The following is a 22770-nucleotide window of genomic DNA, read 5'->3' on the forward strand; positions in this document are numbered from 1 at the left end:
CTTTGTCTCAGTACAAGCAGGAGCAGATGCTGAATATGTCTTTTCTATTATTGGTGGGTAGAGGGTCTAACTGTGAATGTGCAGTGTGAGTGTCATCACTCTAGCATGTTTCTGATTGGAGAAATAAGGCTTGTTGCAACTGTCCCTTGTTGCAACTGTCCCCAGTCTCCCCTACGCATGGCTCAGAGTTTGCTTAGAGCTGCGCACATTCTCCCGTCAAGTTTGTTTTTTATAGATCACAACCTTGGCGTGGAAAGTCACGTACGCCACTTTCAGGCCCGTTTTGTGCGTACGCAACGGTTATAAATGAGCCCCTAGATCCGTCTCGGATCATCACAAATGGTCAGCTCTTTCACCTTAACCCATCTGTCATCTACATCCATGGGTGAAACGAGATGGACAAAGGTCAAGCAGCGACACAGCTGCCTCGCACACAAGACATAGATGGTCTGGCAAGATGCTGTTGCTTTTCCGAATCTTTTTCCAGGTATTAGCATTTGCATAAACTTGCTTTGATGCTTCAGTTTTTTGTTGGCCAACACACCTCACCTATGTCACACATGCAGAGAGTTTTCTGGATGGTTGAAGGATTGTGTGTGTGAGAACGAGAGAAACGAGATGCCAAAGAAAACAACATGCCAGCATCTTAAAACCAGGGCCGACGGATCCGCCTGATCAGTCAGACATCAGTTGGTGGATACACTGCAAAAACTCAAAATCTTTCTAAGAATATTTGTCTTATTTCTTGTCAAAATATATAATTTCTAGTCAAAACTAATCTCTTTCCACTTAAAATAACTAGTTTTCAGATAATTTTCACTTGTTTCAAACTAATTTTCAGAAAGAAAAAAGAAAAATCTGCCAGTGAAAGCAGGTTTTTTTGTGCTTGTAATAAGAAAGAAAAACTTGCTCCACTATCAGATTTTTCTACTTATTTCAAGTGAAAATATGCTTCAAAGAAGTAAAAAGTGTCTAAAAACAAGCTACTTTTTATGTGCCGCATCTTATTTTGAGTATAATTTGATTTGTTTTGACTAGAACTAGAAGTGACATTTTGACTAGAAATAAGACAAATATTCTTGGTAAGATTTTGAGTTTTTGCAGTGTAAGAACTGGCATGAACACTTGTTTTGTGCCTTCAAACTTTGCAGGTGAACTGGGTTTAAGAAATGTCCTTACATTGTTTGACCCACTAGAAAAAAAAACCCAAAAAAAATTCATTTGGTTTGTGGTTCTCTCATTTCTATAGGTTTACTCTAGTTTAGTTCACTGCATTGCCGCACTGAGGCCGTTCATGGTGTGTGTCTTTGGTTCCATTTTGAGTTCCTGTGTAATTTGAAGTTCAATGTCGTGTCTTCCTGTGTGCGCCCTGCTGTGATTACCTCGTGTCTCAGCTGGGTCTGCTTGCACCACCTGTGTCTCATTTTCTTGTGTACTTAACCTCAGTGTTCTCCTTTTGTCTTTGTCGGGTCGTCTGTTGTCCATTGTCCCTTGTGCGCTTTGTTCCTCCCATGAGTTTTTACATCTCAATTTTCTTGCTTTGGTGATTTTTCTGTTGTATTTTGTGCTCGTCCGGGACTTAGGCCCGTTGACCCGTTTCGTTGTTACTTTGCCATTTTACATTAAACTTTGTAGACCCCTTTTGTGTTCTCCTTCATTCAATAAATACAGTTTTCTTCCCCACCACTTTGAGTTTTAAGTCTGCGTTTGGATCCACATCAGAGTCCTGCACGGGTCCAATTTTGGAAACCCGCGCCCGCCCGACCCGTTGGTTTTTAAGCCCGTGTCCCGACCCGTCACCCGTGATTATTTCTGACTACAATCCGGATCCGACCCGCCCGTCAATATTAAGACCCGTTGCCCGACCCGCTGCCCGTTATATCGCCGTCATCACCGGCGATAACGGGGGTACAGCTGTACTCTTTAGAAAAAAGAAAAAAGAAAAGAAAAGAGAGGGGGGGGCGTACTCTTTCGCGGCTATTTCCGGAACGGAGAATGATAGCGACGTAATTCTTTTTTTAATGAAAGCAGGACACTTCAGCCTTTAAATTGATCCCATCAGTGTGTTTGTAGCTTACCCAGAAGCTGAGAAGTCAAGCCATGACAGGCTAAACTCCAGGGAAAGCTGTGAGCGGTCACACGAGCGGCCAAAGATCGTTTATTTACATCAAGATGCTGCTCTGTTGTTGCCGTGAGTGATAAAAAAAAAAAAGATTTGCTACGCTGGTTCATGCAGCTGCGCGTGAGTTTTCCTCTGTAGGCCGACACATACACCCGCGTACCCACCCGCGTTCATTTGAGTTCCGCCCGTGCCCGACCCGTGAATTTTCACAAGACAGCTTATCCACCCGTTGAACACCGTTTTTGCGGGGTACCCGCCGGATACCCGCGGGGATCCGACCCGATGCAGGACTCTGATCCACATGTGTCACATGTGTTTGAATTTGTGTTTGTGAACATGAGGAATATCGGCTGGTTAATCAGTTAGAGTTTTTACTCCATGGCCCCAGAAATACCATATTGAACAAGTTACATGGTAACATTAGTTCTCTGAGTGGAGATGAGGACTGACCCCACTGGGGCAGCTGTTGTGGATTACGTTTAAGACACATCACACACACTGATTGCAACCTGTGGCTATATAAGCCCCACCTATCTGCAGAGAGGCATTAATCACTCTCCATAGGATCATCTGCTAGAAGCAAAGTATAGCCCATGGGGGTGTGTTTGTTGTATTTTTGTTTAGATTTCCATAGGAATTAAGCTACTCAAATAAGCCTGTCGCCCTCCAACTAGTTCAGATTTCACAAGGGGCTTTTATGGCAGTGTGCTGCCGCAGACACACACAGGCCAAACTGAGGGGGACGGACGGGGACGGACACACACACACACACACACACTTTTTCACTAGTCCGTGTTAAACACACAACTGCTTGCAGTGAAAATCAAAGAAACAGAGTGGCCCCCCAGGGACGGGGCTTATATAGCCACAGGTTGCCAGGGGCGGGGCTTATATAGCCACAGGTTGCCAGGGGCGGGGCTTATATAGCCACAGGTTGCCAATCAGTGTGTGATCACCACAGGTGATGTTTCTTAAAGAATAATCCACAACAGCTGCTCAGTCCGTGTACATATGGAACATGTGGGATGCAGACATCGTCTTGACACAATAGAGAATCCATATTCCCTACTTGAAATAAGTATTACACCAGATGTTTAAGATGTTGTCTTCAACAAACTCCAACAAAATGAAAGTGCAAGGCAACACATTTTATTTCAAAGGCCTAATTGGCGTTAAGGTACAGCATATTAAATATCGTTAGTCCAGAGACAGTCATCGCAGAGTAACATACCATTCTTTCCTTTACATGATACATTCAGGCTGACTTTAAATGAGATATTTTACATATTGTTAATGTGGCGCTAACATAAAAAGGCTGTTTACTTAAAGTCTGTCTTGTTTTTACTGCAGATGCTTCCTGCTCTTCTCACCGTCAACCAAACTTTGAGTCCATTTTGTCTCCTTTTAATTTCTGATGGCTTGTGGTCATCCCGACACCTAATTAGGACACTTCACTGCTGTTGTTTAATTTGATTTGAGTGGTTACCTGTAGTTACTGAGTGACTAGTAGCATCTGTGTTAGTGTTGTGATAGTTCCTCAAAGAGCTGTATAACAGAATAATGTATTTTACATCCCTGCACATAATGTTATATTTCAATAAATATAATAAATAAAAAGTACAAATATCTGAATGTTATGGAACCAGATCGCTATCAAAGACATTTTTTTTTGTCAGTAATACATTGCAACCGAATGCTGGATCCAACAACGTGACTCAGCTGATGGACACATCATAAATGCGAGGGCAAATAACATGACTTGAGTAATATCTTCAGCTTTGTGGAAAAAAACTAACTATTACCGCCATGATCAGCTTTAAAGGGAAATAAAAAAAACTGATAAAAGTCCTGCCGACCACAGTGTTAAGGCAGGAGACAGAAAACAAAGCCAAGCTTTTGCCCTGCGACATTTTTGATCCACATACATTCTGTTGTTCCTCAGAACGTCATTCACAGAGTCAAACCTTCAGCTCCCTATGTTCAGTCTGGAGAGATTGTTTAGCATTAGCACTCTTGACAAAGTGTTAGTGTTGCACGTGGAAGAGTCGCCAACATCACTTTGACAAACTCCTTCTTTATCCCTTTGCCGCAGTCGAGGTTTGTCCTTCAGTAATTGACTTTTCCGGGAACCTGCACATTCACTCCGCTGTAGTCCACCATGTACATGGGCCACTGCTGCAGGCACACACACACAGAGATAGACAATGATAGACCAAAGTCAGTCATAATGGTGGAGAAAATGCTTTCATTACTACAAAGAGGGTGTTGACCTTGCCTCAAAACCTGCTTTAATATGAGCAGACAGTCGTTTGCAAAGCACGGCCTGGTGTGACCTGCGTCACCTGAGTCCATCATTTACACTCCTGTTCAGTTTAAGAAGCTGAAATGTGTCGTCCCACCGTCCTTCCTCATGTTTCGGCCCTGCCCTCTATTTCCTAACCCCATTTTGGGATCTAATGTAGAAATAGCTGCCTAACTGGAGCCTGATAAACCATTGGAACCTCTGTAACACTAATGGATTTAATAGACATTGATTTAATTTTACTTAACTAGAAAAGCCGTCAACCTGTCGTCATGCTCAGTGGTTCAGGGAAGTGATGTAAATGAGAGAAGTTCAGAGAGAAACTTTTCTGAATGAATCTAACGGGGCTCTAAATTTGAGATCATCTTTACTGATACATCGTTAATACATCACATATCAATTCTTAAATTGATCCCTTCAGAAAACTAGGCAACTGTTGTCTGTTTGTGAATGTTTGCTGTTGGTTTTTGCAGGGATTTCCTCTGCTAATTTGTCCAATCGACGAGTGCCCTTTTCAACTGTGTGACGTTATTCAGAAAGTTTGGTGCGCTTCAGAAATGGCAGTGTGAAAGCAGAACCGAAACAAGTGAAAAATGCAACAATGTTACAACTTTCAGCTGCCCAATTGAACCGAGTCTTCTTGGTCAGGTGTGAAAACGACCTAAGGAATCATGTTCATTTGAAATACTGATTTAACTGACAACAATAGTACAGCCAGATTCATTTGCAGCACGCAAATCATTTTTGTGTTTTTAATTTTGTGCTTTGGCCCGTTGCGCCACCCACTGCTCTCGTCCGAATCAAGAAGCATTTCGACATCCAGGTTGCCAGTTAACACTGAGCTGCAGCTACAAGCATTGTGGATTATGTCTGACGTTACAAACATTAAAAGACCTCACTTTGAATCTCAAATATGTATTGACAAAAGCAGAAACAGTGCAGTGAGGACTGTAGTGTCTGCATACGGGGCGCCTGCCGAGCTATACGCCGCCCCAGAGTGGCTCATTTTCTCCTGGACACACCTAGCTTTGTGCACAGCAATCCTTTTCCCCGGTCATTCTATTACTACATTGTGGCGATTCCGGTGGCGTAGAGACTGTGTGAGTGATTCTCAAGGTACCATAGCCACAAAGCTGGAGCAGGGTAGAGGTTAGCATGTGGCTATCTGGCAACCTCAAGTTTGGGGGGAAGGGGGATGGGAAACGAGTAGTATTTTGAATTTGACTGCAGTAACAGTTTTGGCCACAGTCTTTCATAAAGCTCCTTTAACACTAGTGCAGTTGAACCTCCATAAATCAGCTCAGAGATCAGAGGAAGAAGAAGCTTCTCAGTCAGTACATCCAATGTACAATGTAAAAGTAAACGAGCGTAAGTAAAAAAAAAAAAAAAAAACGGCCTTGAGTTGAAGCCCACAGTATCCATGGTAACATTCCCCTGTTTGTTGGGAAAGTTGAGTTTGCATCTGTTTTGTTATGAGGAAAGTTGCCATCGCTGCACCTCGCCCACGCTCTGTCTGACGTGAACAAACCTGACAGCTCAACTCGTCTGACTGACAGCTGACAAATAATTATTTGGTGTTGAAGAGGCGTGGGAGCAGGTGGGTGGGCTTATTTCTGTGTGTTGCAGTTGTTTCCTAAAGTCTGAACCTTCTATCTTCTAACTTTGAACGAACGACGCCTCAGTGTCAACAGTTAGATGGTGCTGTGCTTCAGGAACAAACTTGAAAGTGTTTTAGTGTTAAAATAAATAACAGTATTACTAATATCTCTTATTTATTCATCTGCTTTAGACTAGTTAACTAACAACTTTAGACTATTAAAGCTGTGATGTGTTTGACAAGATCTGATATTAAAGCAGAAGTAAGTGATATATTTGTGTTAATATAAGTCTTAAATAGTTATATCTTCCGACAGCAATCACTTACATAGAGTGTTTGGTCTGAAACACGGGTCTCTCAGTCCCTCTGCTCTGCTCTGAGCCGAAGAGAAAACATTTATCATATCCTACAGTTTTTATCCAATGAGGAGAGAGAACGGCATGCAGGGCTGTGTGTGCAGCCAAGGAACGCCGTGAATGTGGCGACGTAGGGACGAGGACTGTTATGGTGCGTTCAAGGAAACTCGTATTTTTCCGACCGTGAAGTGGTACCAGTTCAATCTGGTACGAGTTCACCGGTCGGAAGTTACGAGTGGCCGTTATAGTGACTTTCACCGGTAAAACAGGTCGGAAAAACACGAGTGGGTTGCCTGAAACGCTACAAAGTCGTAAGTTGTGACTTGAAGCTGTAATTTACGATTTCAAAAGCCTGCCTGGAACGCAGCATTAGCGAAAACGACCGGACCACTTACTTCTGCTTTAATATATTACTCTGGAGCCTCCTCTCACTTAATACATATTCTAAACTCTGAAACTCCCTAATTACAAATTAAGCAAATTCAACTTTTTATTTTCTTATCAACACTTAATATTTCCCTCACAAATAAAGTTTCTTGAATTTTAACCACAGCCCAATTTAGTAAATCACCAGTTTGACACTAGCTGGAGTTGAGACAAAAGATTTCTGAATTGAAGGATTAATGAGCAGCTGGTGTAACAATCTCTTTCTGGGGGTGAGTGTTCGTTGACCTGTCATTCATTTTGGTTAAGGAGAACAAGTCCTTTTCTGTTTTCCAAACATACCATCACTGGAATCTGATTGGTTGATATGCCCAGGTCAGAGGAGGCGGGTGCTCGGTTGCTCTCCTGGACTCTCTTGCGCTTTCGTCGATTGGTGGACGCGTCTGTTCCTACTGGAGACACGAGAGGAAGTGGGTATCGCCGTCACGTGGCAGCGATGAGGTTTAATTCAAACTCCACCAAACTGCATTAAAGGGCACCTACCTGTGTTACAAGGCTGGCTACAGATTTCTGCAAAAGGTCTGTGAGAGAGAGAGAGAGAGAGAGAGAGACAAGTGTCTGGGTCAGCGATGCCAACAAAATAAACAACAGAGGATTTTGCTTTAGTCGACTGTTCACACTCATTTTGGAACTAAAAAGAAAAAAAATCAGTTTGATTTAAGTCTTTTCCTCCATTCTTTCATCATAGCTTAACTGCTTGAGCGTCAAAATATTGTTCGCTCTTTCATATTATTTACATTTGCTGTTGAGGAAGATTTATTCTTTGACATCTCAGAGGCTGGATTTAAATCCAATGCATAAATAAACTGTAATGAGCTTAAGTAGCAAGAAGCAGAACCCTAAATTCCCAGTGAAATGTACAGCTTGGTGACAGTGAGCGGGCTGCTAAATATTCAGGTGTCTCCAGCACTCACTGTAGCTGGCTCTTGATGTTGAATTTTATTTTATCCATGGCTTGAAGGATTTTCTCCAAGCACACGATGTCGTAGGTGTTTGGGTTTCGGAAGGGGATGTCGTCTGGAAGGCCACTAACTTCTACAGACTCCGGACTGCCACGGATCAGCTTGTACGGCACCATGACGGAACGGTCCAAGCCCAGAGCCTCACCTGAAACACACAACAACCAGACAGCAGATGAAGCACCGAACAAAGAGACTAGATGCTAGAAGTTTTCTGTTCCCACTGGAAAAGAAGAAGAAGAGGAAAAAAAAAAAACCCACAAAAAACAAACTAACTTTCAAACGTGTGTAGAAAGTGAAAGTTTCATTTTAACTGCAGGAAAGAACAAGTAGAAGTGCCTGAGGAAAAATTAGCTGAATACAAGCAATTATTCTGGTAAGTGTGTGTGCGGCTGTCAAACTGAAACACTAGGTGTGTGTTCTGTTTCTGAGACGAGACGGGTTTTTTTTAGTTTTCCTTGTTTGTAGTGAGACTTCTCACATATTCAGCCTGCAGTGCATTAATGTTCATTTAAATAATTCAGGGAAGCTAACTGTAGCGATGAATCCTGTGTGAAGAACAGTGTTCAAGGGGATAATGATGCCACTGTTTAATGCAAACATACAGTGAAATTCGATTGTGAGGTTGAATTATGTTTTAATCCCTCAAACCCTGCAGTCTGGCAGCAACACACTGGGCCTTGTTCATGAATTTACCACTTTCCCTGAACCTCTCCTGCTTTATTCCCAATATCACCTTATTCAAATCCACCGCAGTGAGATCCTCAAAGTCAAAACGTGCGTGTTGCTGATTTCTAACAGCCATGCCATTACGTGTGATGTGCGGTTAACTAAGGTTGTTTGAAAATGAAAAGATTCATTCACAAAAATATCATTTAAAAACACTCACATCCCCGCTGTTGGAAATCAGCAGGAGAAAATATTACAATTTAACAGTGTAAGCCAGAGGGCATGAAAATAATATAACTTCAGTGGGTAACATTAAAAAAAGAAACAGTTTTTTATATGTAGGTACATGCTCAGGAAATGTCATCCATGAGTAAAGTATGAGGCACTACTCATGATAACTAGAAACACATGCAATACATTTTCTTTCTTCACCTGCACAGATCTCAGACGAGAAGCCCACAAAGACAAGCATAACTTATTGTATCACTAAAGAATAATTGATTTACCATATTTCTTGTTGAACAGCTCCTTGACCTGCTCTCGAAGTACCACTTTCTCTCCCATGCGGTTGATATCGTCGTCGTCTGTCAGGTGAAGAGAATCCGTTATTAACAAATTCAAAATTAAATTCCTGATGAAGAAACAACATGAAACATCTGGATTATTTTACTCACCACTTATAGAGGCGTAGGCCTTCTTTAGCAAAGTGACTCGTCGAGGTGCTGAACAAAAGATCAATGAGGGATACATTCACATTAATATAAATATTACATGACCATAATATTGGTTCTCTGTGCTTTACAGATGATGGTTTACTGAGACTTCATCCAGAATCTAATTCTGTTCCTACCTGGTTTTGGAATGAGTCCTTGAAAAGGTCTGCAAAGAGAACAATGGCATGAAAAAGTTACATTAAAGAAAAAGATGAAAGAAAATGTTCATGTTCATCATGTTACAGTTTAAAGGGATAGTTCAACATTTTGGCAAATTGGCCCATTGCCATAATCGCTATAGTCATAGCAGTAGGTTTGTTACCTTTATTTGTCGGTGCAAGCTGTTTTTAGTACCGCCGAGCCAACTGCTCAGAGCTACGCCACGGAGGCTAATGGGATTTCTTGGTTTCCCTCATCAAACTCATCAAATTCACAATCCAACAACTCCATAACGGTCTCGTGGACAAGTTGTGAGCTGCACATTCACCACGCTATGAGATAATAACACAACGTTACCAGACAGAGTTGTTTTCGAGGTAAATACAGAGACTGCTTGCTGAAAAACTGTCCCTGAAGGCAACGTGCATCAGCGGTTTTGCATGAATTTATTAAAACGTCTCTGTCTCGTAATGTTCCGTTATTGTCTCATAGCGTGGTGAATGTGCAGCTCACAACTTGTCCACCAGAGCGTTGTGGAGTTGTTGGATTGTGTATTTGATGAGTTTGATGAGGGAAACCAAGAAATCCCATGAGCCTCCGTAGCGTAGCTCTGAGCAGCTCATGGCTCTGCTCCACTGTTCTAAAAATAGCTTGCACCGACAACTAAAGGTAACAAACCTATTGCTATGACTGTAGGGATTATGGCAATGGGCCAATTTGCCAAAATGTTGAACTATCCCTTTAAGTGTTTAATTACGAGTGTAACAGTGTCTCAATCAAATCAAAATCACTTCATTTATACGTTGGGAACTTCCAGCCAGTGCAGGTTCCTCCTGTTGTCATGTGTGACTGCAGGGTCACTGAGAGCTGATCTGGGGATTCAACACTGCCAGATGCTGCCTTTCTTATTGTTTTTACCATTTCCTGAATTTTGGTGCTGATCAGACACTTAAAAGTCACATTACTATTTAATCAACATAAAAGTAGTTGGTAAGAATTTGCATAAGAGAATAATTCATTTTATCATCAATAAGTCATTTATCAAGAAAAAAAAAGGAGAAACATTCTCTACTTGCAGCTCCTAAAAAATGAAAGTTTGCTACTTCTGAAGATGTCTCCTGGAGCTTTTGGAACTTTTCTGACATTTCGGGTAACAATGGATACATTGAAAAATTAATTGACTTGTTGATCAGTGATGAGAAGAATCACTGAAGCTGCGAATACTCCCCGTTATTAAAAACAAAATCACAGTCAGAGTACTGAGCAGCCTTGGTGGAGGATGTTTGGTGACGTGTTTTCAAGACGTCAGTTGTTGGTGACGGTGGTTTGTGTTCAATATAAACTGCTTTGTACTCAGTTTGATTCTTACTTTGCCTCTGTTAACCCTGTGCTAGAGTGGCAGCACTGAAAGCAGTGAACGGCGGCTCCCACCTGGTGATGGTGAAGCTGATCTTGTCAGCGACCGCCAGGATCCTCTCCAGGTTCTGCGAGCCGAAGGTGCAGGGCTTCCTGAAGGGGATGCCGGGGGGAAGGCCCTCGATGATGACCGAGTCCGGGTTGTTCTTGATCCTCTTGTAAGGCACTTGGACGGGATACTTGATGCCCAATGCCTCCCCATATTTCCTGTTGAACAGATCTTGGACCTGCTCTCGCAGCGTGTTGGCCAGGTCGATCCTGGACAGCTTGGACTCCAGGCACTCTGGGGACAGAAGGGACGAGACACAATGAAAGCAATGCGGACCCCAGGAAGACTAGCGCCGTGCTAGAGCGCAGCTAATGGGGATCCTAACAAATAAAACAAAATAAAACAAAATTTAATCTTTTGTAAATGTCCATTCTAACAATGCACTTCCTTCAAACCGGCTACAATCTATTTAAAGTCAGGATGGCAAATGAAAATACACAAAGCCTATTTAAGTTCAAACAATGAACTGCATCAAATCGAAGGCGAAAATTGAAGCCTGAACAAACCTGAGAATCCAGGTCTCTTGGATACAGCTGCAGTATCCTCTGTTGCTGGTGCTGCGTCCTTGGTGTCCGGCTCTTTGGGGGAAAATAATCATTTAGAGAGGTTAAACTCCTGTTTTTGCCTCTGTCTCTTAAGATTTCCTGAACACAACAAACACTAAGAACTCCTCGCTCCGGCAGCTGAGCTTTGTCAAAAAATAAAAAGGTAGAAATAGCTGCGGGAAATCCCTGCAAGCACTTTCAGTTGTCCTTGAGGGGAAGGTGCTTTTAAAAATAGATTATGAACTGGAATTGAACTCAGAATTTCAAGTATGCAGAGGAAAGTGCAAACAGTCAAATTTGATACCAAGCTAATTTTATTTATTTAACCCAATATCACAAATTTGTCTGGAGAAGCTTAACATCTGTGCAGTATAATAGCGTCTTAAAGCTGCATTATGAGCCTCCAGATGGTGGAACTGTCTCCAAACTGTATGTCTGCTGAGATACAACTTTATTTTCTCAGCTTTACCTACTACTGTAGCTAGACTGGCTGCAGGTATACAGCCATTTAAACTGTGCACTACATGTACAGTAGAACGTGAATATCAAGTCAGAGCTCTAGAAGAATCAGGTCCATACACAATTAAGTTACAGTTTTTCCATCTTCTCATTCACTATAACATGGTTATAATAGTTATATACAGTGAATAGTTTTGTGGCTGCAGCAGTGACAGAGGCCATTACAGACACAAACTGCTCTGGTATATAATTGCAGGAAAACAACACTTGCAAAGTTCCTCCTGCAATTTGTAAACAGGTCACAATCTCAATTTGCACAATCTAAATTAGAAATGACTAATGTATACAAAATAATGGCACTAGGAACCAGAACAAATCATTACGTATTCATGACCACGACGTGCACAAAGCAGCTTCATTTTTTTTCAGCAGGGCTTTTAGGTAAATATGGCATTTACGGCACAGGGCTGGTGAATAATATAGCTTCCTGAGGTTTGTTGTTTTGTTGTTTTCATGCAATCTTCCCAAACAAAACCTTAATGTATCTCTGCCTGAATTTCAATTATACAAAGGCTTTTTAATGACGTCTTCCTATGCTGATAAAATGGCAAAACACATTATAAAGCAGAGGACAATTTCCTGTTATTTTTTCAGTTACTTGCATTTAAATAGATGCAAACCAAACATCTGCAACCAGAAGTAGAGGACAGGCATACCTGAATCACAGACAGGGATTGAAGGCATTTCTTGTTTTACTTGCTCAGTTAACAGCTCAGGCCTGGAAACAAATGGAAAGTTTCAATTAAACCTTTAAGGGGCTATAGTTACCGGTAGTTTGTTCTTGCTAGCAGCTGGTGGTGGTGACGGTCTAACTTCAGCCATTGTTGCATTGTTGCATTCACAAGACACAGCACTATATCTTTAGAATAACAGGACTCCAGACTGCTCCTAAATGTGGGCATTTTACCCCTAAGATTTGAAGTGGTGCGAGTAATTTTTTAATCTATTGCACATGTGCAACCAGTAAATTTGCCAGATTTTTTTTAACACTGGTGAGATTTGGAGGGGGCGACTGAAAGAATCTGGAATTTGTCAGGTGGCAGGAAAACGAAATGTCAATTTGCTTTGCAAGTCGATTTACAGTGTGCACCCTGAACTTTTCTGCTTGCGCTAATGCGCTCCTAAAATTTTAAGTTTAAGGGCCACTGTGCTCGTAGTAAAGCAGTGAGTTTCTGCCAGAAAGTGCTAAGACAGGCTGGGGTTAGCTGGTTAGCATGCTAGCTTCAGTAGAAAAAATATGTAATAGAGACAAAAGATAACAGTGCTGTTGCTTTCAACAGCTAGAGACAGTTGTTAGTGAGCAGAGGAGTGACGTCTCTGGTGCTGACCTCACAACATGTCTTCTACACTGGGAAGTAAACAGCTGTCAATGCTAACATTAGCTATGTAGCAAGAGCAAAACTTGCAGCTAGCTGCTTCAAAGTGTAAAGTTGTTATATGAGGACAACCTGGTTTAAAGGGATAGTTCACCCTAGAATGATATTTCGCTCATTATCTACTCACCCTCATGTGGACTAAGGGCTGGAAGAAGTTTCAGAGTCCTCCGTCCCTTCTCTGAGTTACAGGGGGTCTCAGCATAGCAGTGCATGTCCATATAACAGTTGTAAAGGGACACCAGAGCTCTTCGTAAAAAAACACACACAAAAAAACATCCAAATACCTCCATGCTGCTCGTATGTAATGTCCGTCTTGTGCTGAAGCCCAAAATTGCGTAATTGTCCCGAAAAAAATTAAATAAGTCTATATTTTAAGCTTGTTTGTAGCGGAAGCTTCTCAAAGCTCCTCTTCCTGGTCCGTCCAAATCTCGCGTGATTCGCAGTAACCGCACTGACGCCGGCGCAAATCACGCGAGATTTGGACGGACCAGGAAGAGGAGCTTTGAGAAGCTTCCGCTACAAACAAGCTTAAAATATAGACTTATTTAATTTTTTTCGGGACAATTACGCAATTTTGGGCTTCAGCACAAGACGGACATTACATACGAGCAGCATGGAGGTATTTGGATGTTTTTTTGTGTGTGTTTTTTTACGAAGAGCTCTGGTGTCCCTTTACAACTGTTATATGGACATGCACTGCTATGCTGAGACCCCCTGTAACTCAGAGAAGGGACGGAGGACTCTGAAACTTCTTCCAGCCCTTAGTCCACATGAGGGTGAGTAGATAATGAGCGAAATATCATTCTAGGGTGAACTATCCCTTTAACTGTTAATACGCATGTTATTCAGATGAGAGTAAACTGTTCCTTCACCTTTTGATAAAAAACTTTATCTGACTGCTAGCTGTCAGGATCTTGCGCAGCTTGGCTGCTCCGAAACAGTTGGGCCTTCGGAGGGAGATTCCCTCCGGCAGTCCGGTGACGTACAGATCCTCAGGGTACATCTGGAACTTGGAGTAGGGCACCTTGGCTGGTTCAGGTAGACCCAGAGCGTCAGCTGAGGAAGAGCAAAAGGACAGAAACAGAGGAAGAGGCTTCACTTCACTGAATTAGTCCAAGTGTTGTCAGCACATTGCATCATCTCACACACTACTGTGGTGACTATTCGCAAACAAATGACTGACAAAATTAAAAAATAAAACCAAAGTATCACTGTCAGTACTATGACTTTAGCAGGCCCCACACCTTCTAACCTGCTCGTATAATCCTTGCTTTTCAAAATAAATGTTAGGAAAACATGAGCTACTAAATCAGAGCTAAAAGTCCAAACAGAAAAATCAAACTAACAACTCTGATTTTGTGATTTGCCTGCTAATTCTTCAAAGACACACTGTTTGAGTGTCACTAATGAATTTTCACAGGCCTCATTTTTCTGTTGATGGAAGTTGTTGATCCTTCATATACTTTCTAAAGTGCCACAGGACTGATTTCTACCTCTGCTTAACCTCCTCTGATGTAAAATTTAGATTCATTGCCCCAGCCTGGTTCGGATGTCCTCAATTATTTAATTTTCAAACATACTTTATAGGCTCAACTTTTTAATCTCTGTACATGTGTACTGGGCGTGTGTACATGTGGAGGAGATCAAAGTATTACAGCAAAATGATCAGGCCTGACATCAGCTCCCAGCCTGGGGAGGCACCACTACAGGTAGCTTACCGTACTTAATGCTGAAGAGGCTCTCCACTTGTCTCCGCAGCTGCAGGATCATCTCACCAATGTCCTCCACCAGACTCCCTGCTGAAGGAGTGCAACAAATAAAAATAAAAATAAAAACGCCACAACATTTACACCACGAGCAGTCAAAGGAGAGTTATTACACAAGGGCAGCTCAGTTAGCGGGAGCCCTCACATCTGTGAACATTATCACTTCTCCCCCGCTGCAACTTTATTTTGATGAATGCCCGCTGTCCCATGCTGACCTGATAATGACAAACTGACTGTGTGGTGCATTAATCACCACAGACCACATCAAACAGACGCTAAGAAAGAAGAAAGTGGGGTTGAAAAACAAAGTTGGGAATAACTCTTGGGGTGGATGTGACTAAAATGAACTACAACACACCTGAACTCAAAGCACACAAAATCAGCTACCATGACTACATGTTGTTAAATGATCACAATACATTTTCTGTAGTCAACTTTAAGAGCTCAGTTATAACAGAGAAGTCATTAACCACTTGATGTCCAAGGCTATGGACATAAAACTTGAAATCAAACAGGTAAAGGTGGCCCTGAGAGCTCAACTCACTGTATTTTAAGAAATGCACAAACAAGCTGCAAATTCAGAAAACCTTATCAATATGAGAACATATGCTGCACATTCACAAAACACAACAGAGGCGTTTCCAGGGGGATGCACCTGCTGGGACTCAAAATCATGACTTTTCAAGTTAAAAGCATTAAATAACAAGTGAGTCACAGCTGGTTCATCACTCCTCTCTGTTTCATTTAATTCCAACAAAGACTGAGAGAAAGAGGGGGAGGGGTGATATTGGGTCACAGGTTGGGCTTGGACCCCTGGGGCCAAGTGTATGAACCATACTGCGTACACATGAAATGTGTGCATTCGCCACTTTTCATGTATTTTTCCAAATGTATAAAAATCCACGGGTGGTGAGAATGTGTGTGCTGGTACACATGTTTCAAACCGTGCGTAGTTGGCAAAAAGGATAGATTTTTTTTCTGTCATTACATCGTGTTAATAATAATAATTATCACCAACCAGCTGCAGCAGCTGTCCAACTATATCTTGATGTGGGACTGTAAGTGTGCTAAGTGAACAGTGTTTGTTTAATGAAACAAGAGGAAATAAAAAACAACTAGTTTATTTCTTTTGATGATTCTCACAGTATCACTTCAAGTTCCCTCACTTCCATCGATACAGTTTATAATGATCTCATTTTGTGATTATAGGACACGGTCAGGAAGGACACGTGTGCGCGTCCGGCTGTGGCGCACTGGCACCAGGGTTTTCATCTATTAATAAAATAATGTAAAAACTAACTAAACTAGTTAGTTTTCATTGCATGCCTGATTGCAATAAGATTGGATCTGGCACAATGCCACTGACGGCAGTTTGGATCAGGAGGGTGGAGGAGAGGGTGCTGGTGTTCCCTGTCCTCCTCCAGTAGTTTGTGCTTCTTGGCCTCATGTTTTTCACTCAGACCACTTTTTTTTCTTTTTTAAATCTCTAGTTAGCTGTTAGCTCAGAACTCACCAAATTTACTGCACCCTGCCATTCACCTTGCTTGGTTTTATTTGTCATGCCAGAGCTTAAGCTTCCAAATAATAGCTAAATGTTTTCTTTTATCATTTTCTTCAACTATGACTTCTATTTCACAATCTGTGAAATGGCGCTTCTTGTTCAACTGTTTCTTTGTTGCTTCCGCAATTTCTCCTCAAATTAAATCTCGGCCTTTTATATGCAAAACAGGCAACTGGGGGGTGTCGGAAGCTATGGTGAATCTATGGTGAATCTATGGTGAATCTATGGTGAATCGTGGGCATGGTCAAAGGACTCGTGCACATGCGCACAATTTCAGGATGATTGAGATGTATAAGAAAGAAACACGTGGGAATATAGAAGTGCGTGGGGTTTTATACATCATTCTACACCTAAATATACAATACAATACAATATATTAAGTTTTATACATTTGGCCCCTGGAGGCTGGTAATGGCACCAATCCTGGAAACACTTACGTATGTATGCTGTAGGACTGAATTTGCAGCATCTTTGTCTATTTGCACGTGTTGTGATGTTCTTTTGCAGCACTTGTTGTCAAATTAATGAAGATCTTTTCTGAATTTGCAGCACATTTGTGTGTTTGCTTGTGGTTTCTAAAGCAGCAGTGTGTTGAGCCCTCAGAGCCACCATAGACATACACTGTTATATACTGTATATAAAGGCTGCTCCCATGGGAACAGGCCTATAGCTGGACACTCTGTAGTTATATTGTGTAGTGCATGACCAGATCAAACGTTTTGTAGCTGTTGTGTTGTATTTACATCTTCCTACACAATATGCACATTGTGCAGTCATAGAAAAGGCAACATGCTGTGGATCTGATCATTAGTATCCATGCTGTGTGGTGATATTTTCCCGCCTTACCTTCAGAGGATCTTCTGATGCTCTGGGAGGCCGGACTCGGTGACAAAGCTTCAGCTGCAAGATGCAAGAACAACATGAGACGGGCGAAGGAAACAAATTCAAAGTTGTGATGTGTTGTTAACGTCCTGATGGTTCAACATTAACTGAGCTCAAGAAAAACACTTTGATGCACATGTGTCAGTGTGAGTCAACAGGTTTGCTTTGACTAAAACAAGCTTTTTATTCTGCTTGAATATACAGAGGAGAAACTAACAATATACATAAGTACGTCGCTGCAATAATTCCATCATTATCTGTTGTTGCCTTTCAGTGGATTGCATCATGACAAGACTGTGTGATCGCATCGAGTTACTATTTCACTCAGGTTGTTAGGGTGAATGATTGCTGACATTAAAAGAAACAAATGGAGGTGTCACGTTTGTTCTTTTAATCTGATGCAAGGCATAAAAGTGGAAGCTTAGCAGATCACTGAATATTTGAGCTTTTCATGTGGGATTTTTATCTTTAACATGATGCTGATATTATATTTCAGTCATAATCAACCACTGCAACATTCGTAATGAAACAATAGAACAATAAAAACTAAACAGAGTTAGTATGTATTTCTTTGTGCACATTAAAATGCTACTTATTCCTCCTGCTTTATAGAATATATTAGATAATATTATACATTCCCAACCAAGGTCTTACACACTTGACGATAATTATTTGAAAGATGATTTAATCTCCTGATTAGAGCTGACGAGTCTCTGCTGTAATTAGATTTCAGTGTGACACAGTCATAAAGCTTGTTAGCACCTGTGACGGCAAATAATACAGAGTGTGACATTTGATGCACTTACCTCGGTTTTCTTTCCTTTAGAGGTCATTTGTGAAAGAAAAGAAAACTTAAACAAAGCACAATCAAATAAAGAAAAGAAATCAAAACACCTCTTGAAGGCATTGGATGCTACACCCAAGACCACATTGAGTAGACTGTCAAATGTAGAAAGAAAAAGAAAAAGAAAACGGCTTCATTTAAGGTAAAATTAATTAAAAAGAAACATTGAATTGATAACACAGCAGCACATGCTTGGTGCAAGCAGTCTGCCAGAGTCCCTTTAATTAACTTTTGGCAATTCAACACTTTTAGTATCAGGACAGCAACTTTAACACTTAATCACTTACAAACTCTTAGATAAGGTTTTAGCCGAGTGTCATCCGTTAACCAGATGTGATATGAGTTTGCAGAGTTGTATTATAACGCTGCACTGTACATTTTCCAAAGTGTACAGAACAGTTGGTAAATGTGGAAGGAGAGAGTGCAGTCTACTCAAATGTTCTTGGCGAGCTCACTCTAGTCACCTATGGTTTAAAGGTGGGAGCTGTTTGAGTCTACAGACAGATCTGTGCTAGACGACAGGGAGGGAGGTTCAGGGTCTCTGAGGAGCAGTTCAGTCTTTCTAACACGATGTCTAGCGCTATTCGTTCTGGGCAACAAGACTAGAGGAGGATAAGTAAGGACTCACAATCTGGAAATGTGCACGATGCATCAGTTTGATGAAACTGAAACGGCAAAAATGAATTTCAGTTCGTGCTGTGACGTTATGACAGCAGGAGACCCAGAGAGAGACTCAGAGCCTCCGTCTGATACATGGTGCTGTTTCCAGATGAGAGTGTGTGTGTGACTGGGGAGAGAAAAGCTACAGTGGGTCAGAATTGGGGAGTTGGGTGGTTTTTAAAGGGATAGTGCAACATTTTGGCAAATTCACCTATTGCTATAATCCCTATAGTCATAGGAGTGTCATAGGTTCATTACCTTTAATAATCGGGGCAGATAGATTGTTTTGAGATCCGCAGGGCTCAGTGAACACAATGGAGGTGAATGGTACTGGTCCCCTGTCCCTCATCAAACTCATCAAATACACAATCCAACAACTCCACAACGCTCCCATGGACAAGTATAATAATAATGTAACATTACGAGACGGAGTTGTTTTCAAGGCAAACGCGTAGCCGGAACTACATTCCAGACACGGCGGCTGGGCGGAGTGATTTCAAAAGTAGTTCCAATTTGCTTTGTGTGTCGTAATGTTACATAATTATTTCATAGCGTGGTGAATGTGAAGGTCACACCTTCTCCACCAGAGCGTTTTGGAGTTGATGGACTGTATATTTGATGAACTGGGGACCAATACGGTTAACCTCCATTGTGTTCTTTGGGCAACTGCCATTTTTTGTTGCTGTGTGCTGTGTTGGTATGGGTAACGTATGTTGTTTAATGTGTACTGTATCAGTACAGGTTATTGATTGATTGATTGATTGATTGATTGATTGATTGATTGATTGATTGATTGATTGATTGATTGATTGATTGATTGATCGATTGATTGACTGATGTATATTTTATGCTGCTGTGTACTGTAGCAGTAAGGGTTACTAATCGCTTGATTTTTATTGTTTGTTTGTTTGATTGTTTTATCGTCAAACTGCGGACCACCAGTGAAGCCCACAACGAATTTCCCTACGGGGACAATTAAAGTATATTGAATTGAATTGAATTGAATTGAATTGAAGTTCTCTGAGCAGCTTGCGTCTCTGCTCCGTGGATCTCAAAACAACATGCACTGATGATTAAAGGTAATGAACCCACTCCTATGACTACAGGGATTATGGCAACAGGTGAATTTGCCAAAACGTTGAACTATCCCTTTAAGGTTGGGGTTGTGTCTACCAGGGGACTGGGGAAGTTTAGTTGTGGGGCAGTGGGAGTGTGGAAGATAAAGTAAGGTGGTTTCATACGTGCTGCAGCGTATTTAGCACCCTACAAAGAGCCAGAGTGTGGGTGGGTGTCGATGGCGGGTGGAAGTGGGGGTGGGGGTGTTGTTGGCTGTAAGTCTGTGGGGTGGAGCTGGCATTCCAGGAGCTGTGGTGAGGAAGAGGAGGAGGAGGAGGAGGAGGAGGATGAAACGGGAGGCGGAGTTACCTGTGTGATTCTCCATGGGGTGGCCGGGGGCGGCGGGGGCCGGGGCGGCGGGGGGGGGAGCGGAGGGTGAGGCTGTGGCTGGACATGCTGCGGCTGCCACAGGCTCGGCCACAGGCTCGCTGGGCTCCTCCCCACTCGTGCCGGCGTCTGGAGAAAATGACATTTGTCTAGTTTTTTTTCTGCTTGCTATCGCTGTTTCACAAGTTCTGCGGCGTCGCACCGGCAACACGAGAGAGCCACAGGAAATATCAAGCCGCTGATATTTCCTGTTTTCTTTCTGATATTCCCGGTGATAGGCTGATAACAGTTTGAGCCTGCAGACACGTTGACGCTCAGTTTAACAAAAGAAAACAGGAGGGAGGGAGACGGAGGAGAGAGGAATAAAATAAAGATGTTAAAATGTGATACTGACATAGATTCAACTGTCTCAGCCTCTGGTAGTCTCCTCCCTTGAAGTCTTTAGTCTTGTAAAGGCGAAACAAGATGTTTGAAATCGCTTTCAGATAGACCATAAATCTCACCAAGCTCTTTTCCTCAACAGGAGGGTAATTATCTTTTCACATGGAGCTTCCTGGAACCTTAACTATGAAGACCTGACATAACTTCTGCTTGTTTTCCACTGTATTTTACAAACCAGAGTGTTCCAGATAGACGTCACTGAGACGGCGACTCAATGTAAGAGTGACGGACTTGGTGAGCGCGGCTGTTCAGACAACAACAGGAGAACTTTCATCACCTTTGCATCAGCTCAAAGATGGAAAACGAGTAAAAGGGTGGTTGAGAGGTGACGACACAGTGGCTCAACCGATCCTGGCTGACACTGCCGTCGGCAGCTGGGAGACAACCTGGAGCTTGACGTACAGGTTCGGGGATTCAGTGCAGCAGAAAAAACAAATCACTGAGTCCCGGGCTCTAAAGCTCTTACGGAGTAAAAGGAGTATTTGTATAGTCAGTCAGAGTCCTGGGGCATCCTGGGCCTCAAGCTGCCCCCTATGGGCTACCACTGTAGTTCAATCAATCAATCAATCAATCAATCAATCAATCAATCAATCAATCAATCAATCAATCAATCTTTATTTATAGAGCACTTTTCCTACATAGCCATGTAACACAAAGTGCTTAGTTAGTTACAAGTACACACACCAGTGGAGCCCGTATTTGTCAGAATAAATATTGCTAAGGAATGCTGGCACATCAGAATGAGGTGAAGACGCCAAATAGACATCACACACACACACTGGTGAGATTTATGCTTCATAGGTGTTTTTAAATATGCATTTTGCTTTTAGAAGATAAAGAGACTCGAGGGATGAGGACTCGCTTCCTCGCCTCAGTACGACCCAGTGCATCGCGTTCACTCCCCTCAGCTTTTGTTTGCAAACACGGAGACGGAATAAAAGCAGTAAAGGCTGAGCCAGCCAACATGTTCATGTATTAGCCTAAACCACAGAGTGAGTGTCCTGACCTCACTCAGTGTGACTCTGCAGATTCACTAGGGGGAATAAACTGTGGCCACTGTCAGTCCCACTGAAGGTGACAAATGAAATGAACGCAAAGTTGGGCGGTGGAGCTGGAGAAGGGGGCCACTGAAGTAAATCCACTGATGCAGTATCTGACGCCATAGTTTTACATTTGGACATCGGCTCGCGGACGAAGTGTCTGAGCGAATTTCTAGAAGCCATCCCTGGATACTGTTTTATAGTTTAAGAAGTGAGTCATTTCAAAGCTAATGGCTGCTTAGCGTGTGCTCACTTACCTGGCACTGTTACTTGAATGATTTCCCCATCTGGAGGCTCTGTTTTAATCCTTTTCAAAGGAATGCAATCTCCTGAAGGACCTGCGGGGATTGAACAGTTAATTCTGCCTGAGTTCCCATCAGTCCGTGGGCACTGTGTGTTTATGGCTGCGTTAAACAGATTTAAGTCGGCAATAGAACATGTTTGAACTGAGCAGACTGCAAAACATGGTGGTGAGTTAGTTCCTCCAGAAGACTTCCAAAGAAGGGGAACATGAATTTGAAAAAAATACTTTCATTTGATGCTCATAAAGGTTTTTTTCACACAGTTTCTCTTTAACACACATACCTGCTTCACAGTCGGCCAAGGGACTCACACACGCGCTTGTTGATCTGTGAAGTAAGAACAAAACATGCACACAAACTGAGTGATTGATTAAAGGTCGTATATTGTATCCTGGAATGTCCATGTGCAGTGTGAATATAAAGCAGCTCTAGGTTCGATATTAATATTGTTTATATATCAGAGCCTCAGTCCACAGAGAAATGCTCACAGTCTGTTTTACAGAAACTGAGCCTTTAACTATACTGACATGGTTTTAGGTTCTTAAAACCAAAGCAATCTTTTCTTTTGGAACAACACAGTTAATGCAGATTTATCTTATGTTTTG

The 22770-nt window shown here is 42.1% G+C and overlaps 1 protein-coding gene across 2 annotated transcripts in view; it reads right to left on the minus strand.

The window, feature by feature from the left end:
• Nucleotides 1–3249: 3249 nt before the first annotated feature.
• gtf2ird1 (GTF2I repeat domain containing 1) overlaps nucleotides 3250–22770 on the minus strand; it is a 56041-nt gene continuing 36520 nt past the window's right edge. Inside the window, exons 12-27 of one of the 2 annotated variants that reach the window (XM_085798312.1) lie at nucleotides 22449–22492; nucleotides 22121–22201; nucleotides 20365–20511; nucleotides 17400–17453; nucleotides 14945–15025; nucleotides 14099–14282; nucleotides 12507–12568; nucleotides 11293–11364; nucleotides 10753–11020; nucleotides 9300–9328; nucleotides 9124–9171; nucleotides 8956–9033; nucleotides 7736–7928; nucleotides 7305–7342; nucleotides 7104–7210; nucleotides 3250–4297 (exon numbers count right to left, since the gene is read on the minus strand). In XM_085798312.1, the coding sequence (XP_085654438.1) occupies nucleotides 4229–4297; nucleotides 7104–7210; nucleotides 7305–7342; nucleotides 7736–7928; nucleotides 8956–9033; nucleotides 9124–9171; nucleotides 9300–9328; nucleotides 10753–11020; nucleotides 11293–11364; nucleotides 12507–12568; nucleotides 14099–14282; nucleotides 14945–15025; nucleotides 17400–17453; nucleotides 20365–20511; nucleotides 22121–22201; nucleotides 22449–22492 (1555 nt within the window). In that variant the 3' untranslated portion in view covers nucleotides 3250–4228. Of the gene's footprint in view, nucleotides 4298–7103; nucleotides 7214–7304; nucleotides 7343–7735; nucleotides 7929–8955; nucleotides 9034–9123; nucleotides 9172–9299; nucleotides 9329–10752; nucleotides 11021–11292; nucleotides 11365–12506; nucleotides 12569–14098; nucleotides 14283–14944; nucleotides 15026–17399; nucleotides 17454–20364; nucleotides 20512–22120; nucleotides 22202–22448; nucleotides 22493–22770 lie in introns of both variants that reach the window. The other variant, XM_085798311.1, reaches the window with a different exon arrangement.

The sequence above is a fragment of the Trachurus japonicus genome, chromosome 14 (assembly GCF_045865225.1).
Source record: "Trachurus japonicus isolate A0001 chromosome 14, Traja_1.0".
Taxonomy (NCBI): Eukaryota; Metazoa; Chordata; class Actinopteri; order Carangiformes; family Carangidae; genus Trachurus; species Trachurus japonicus.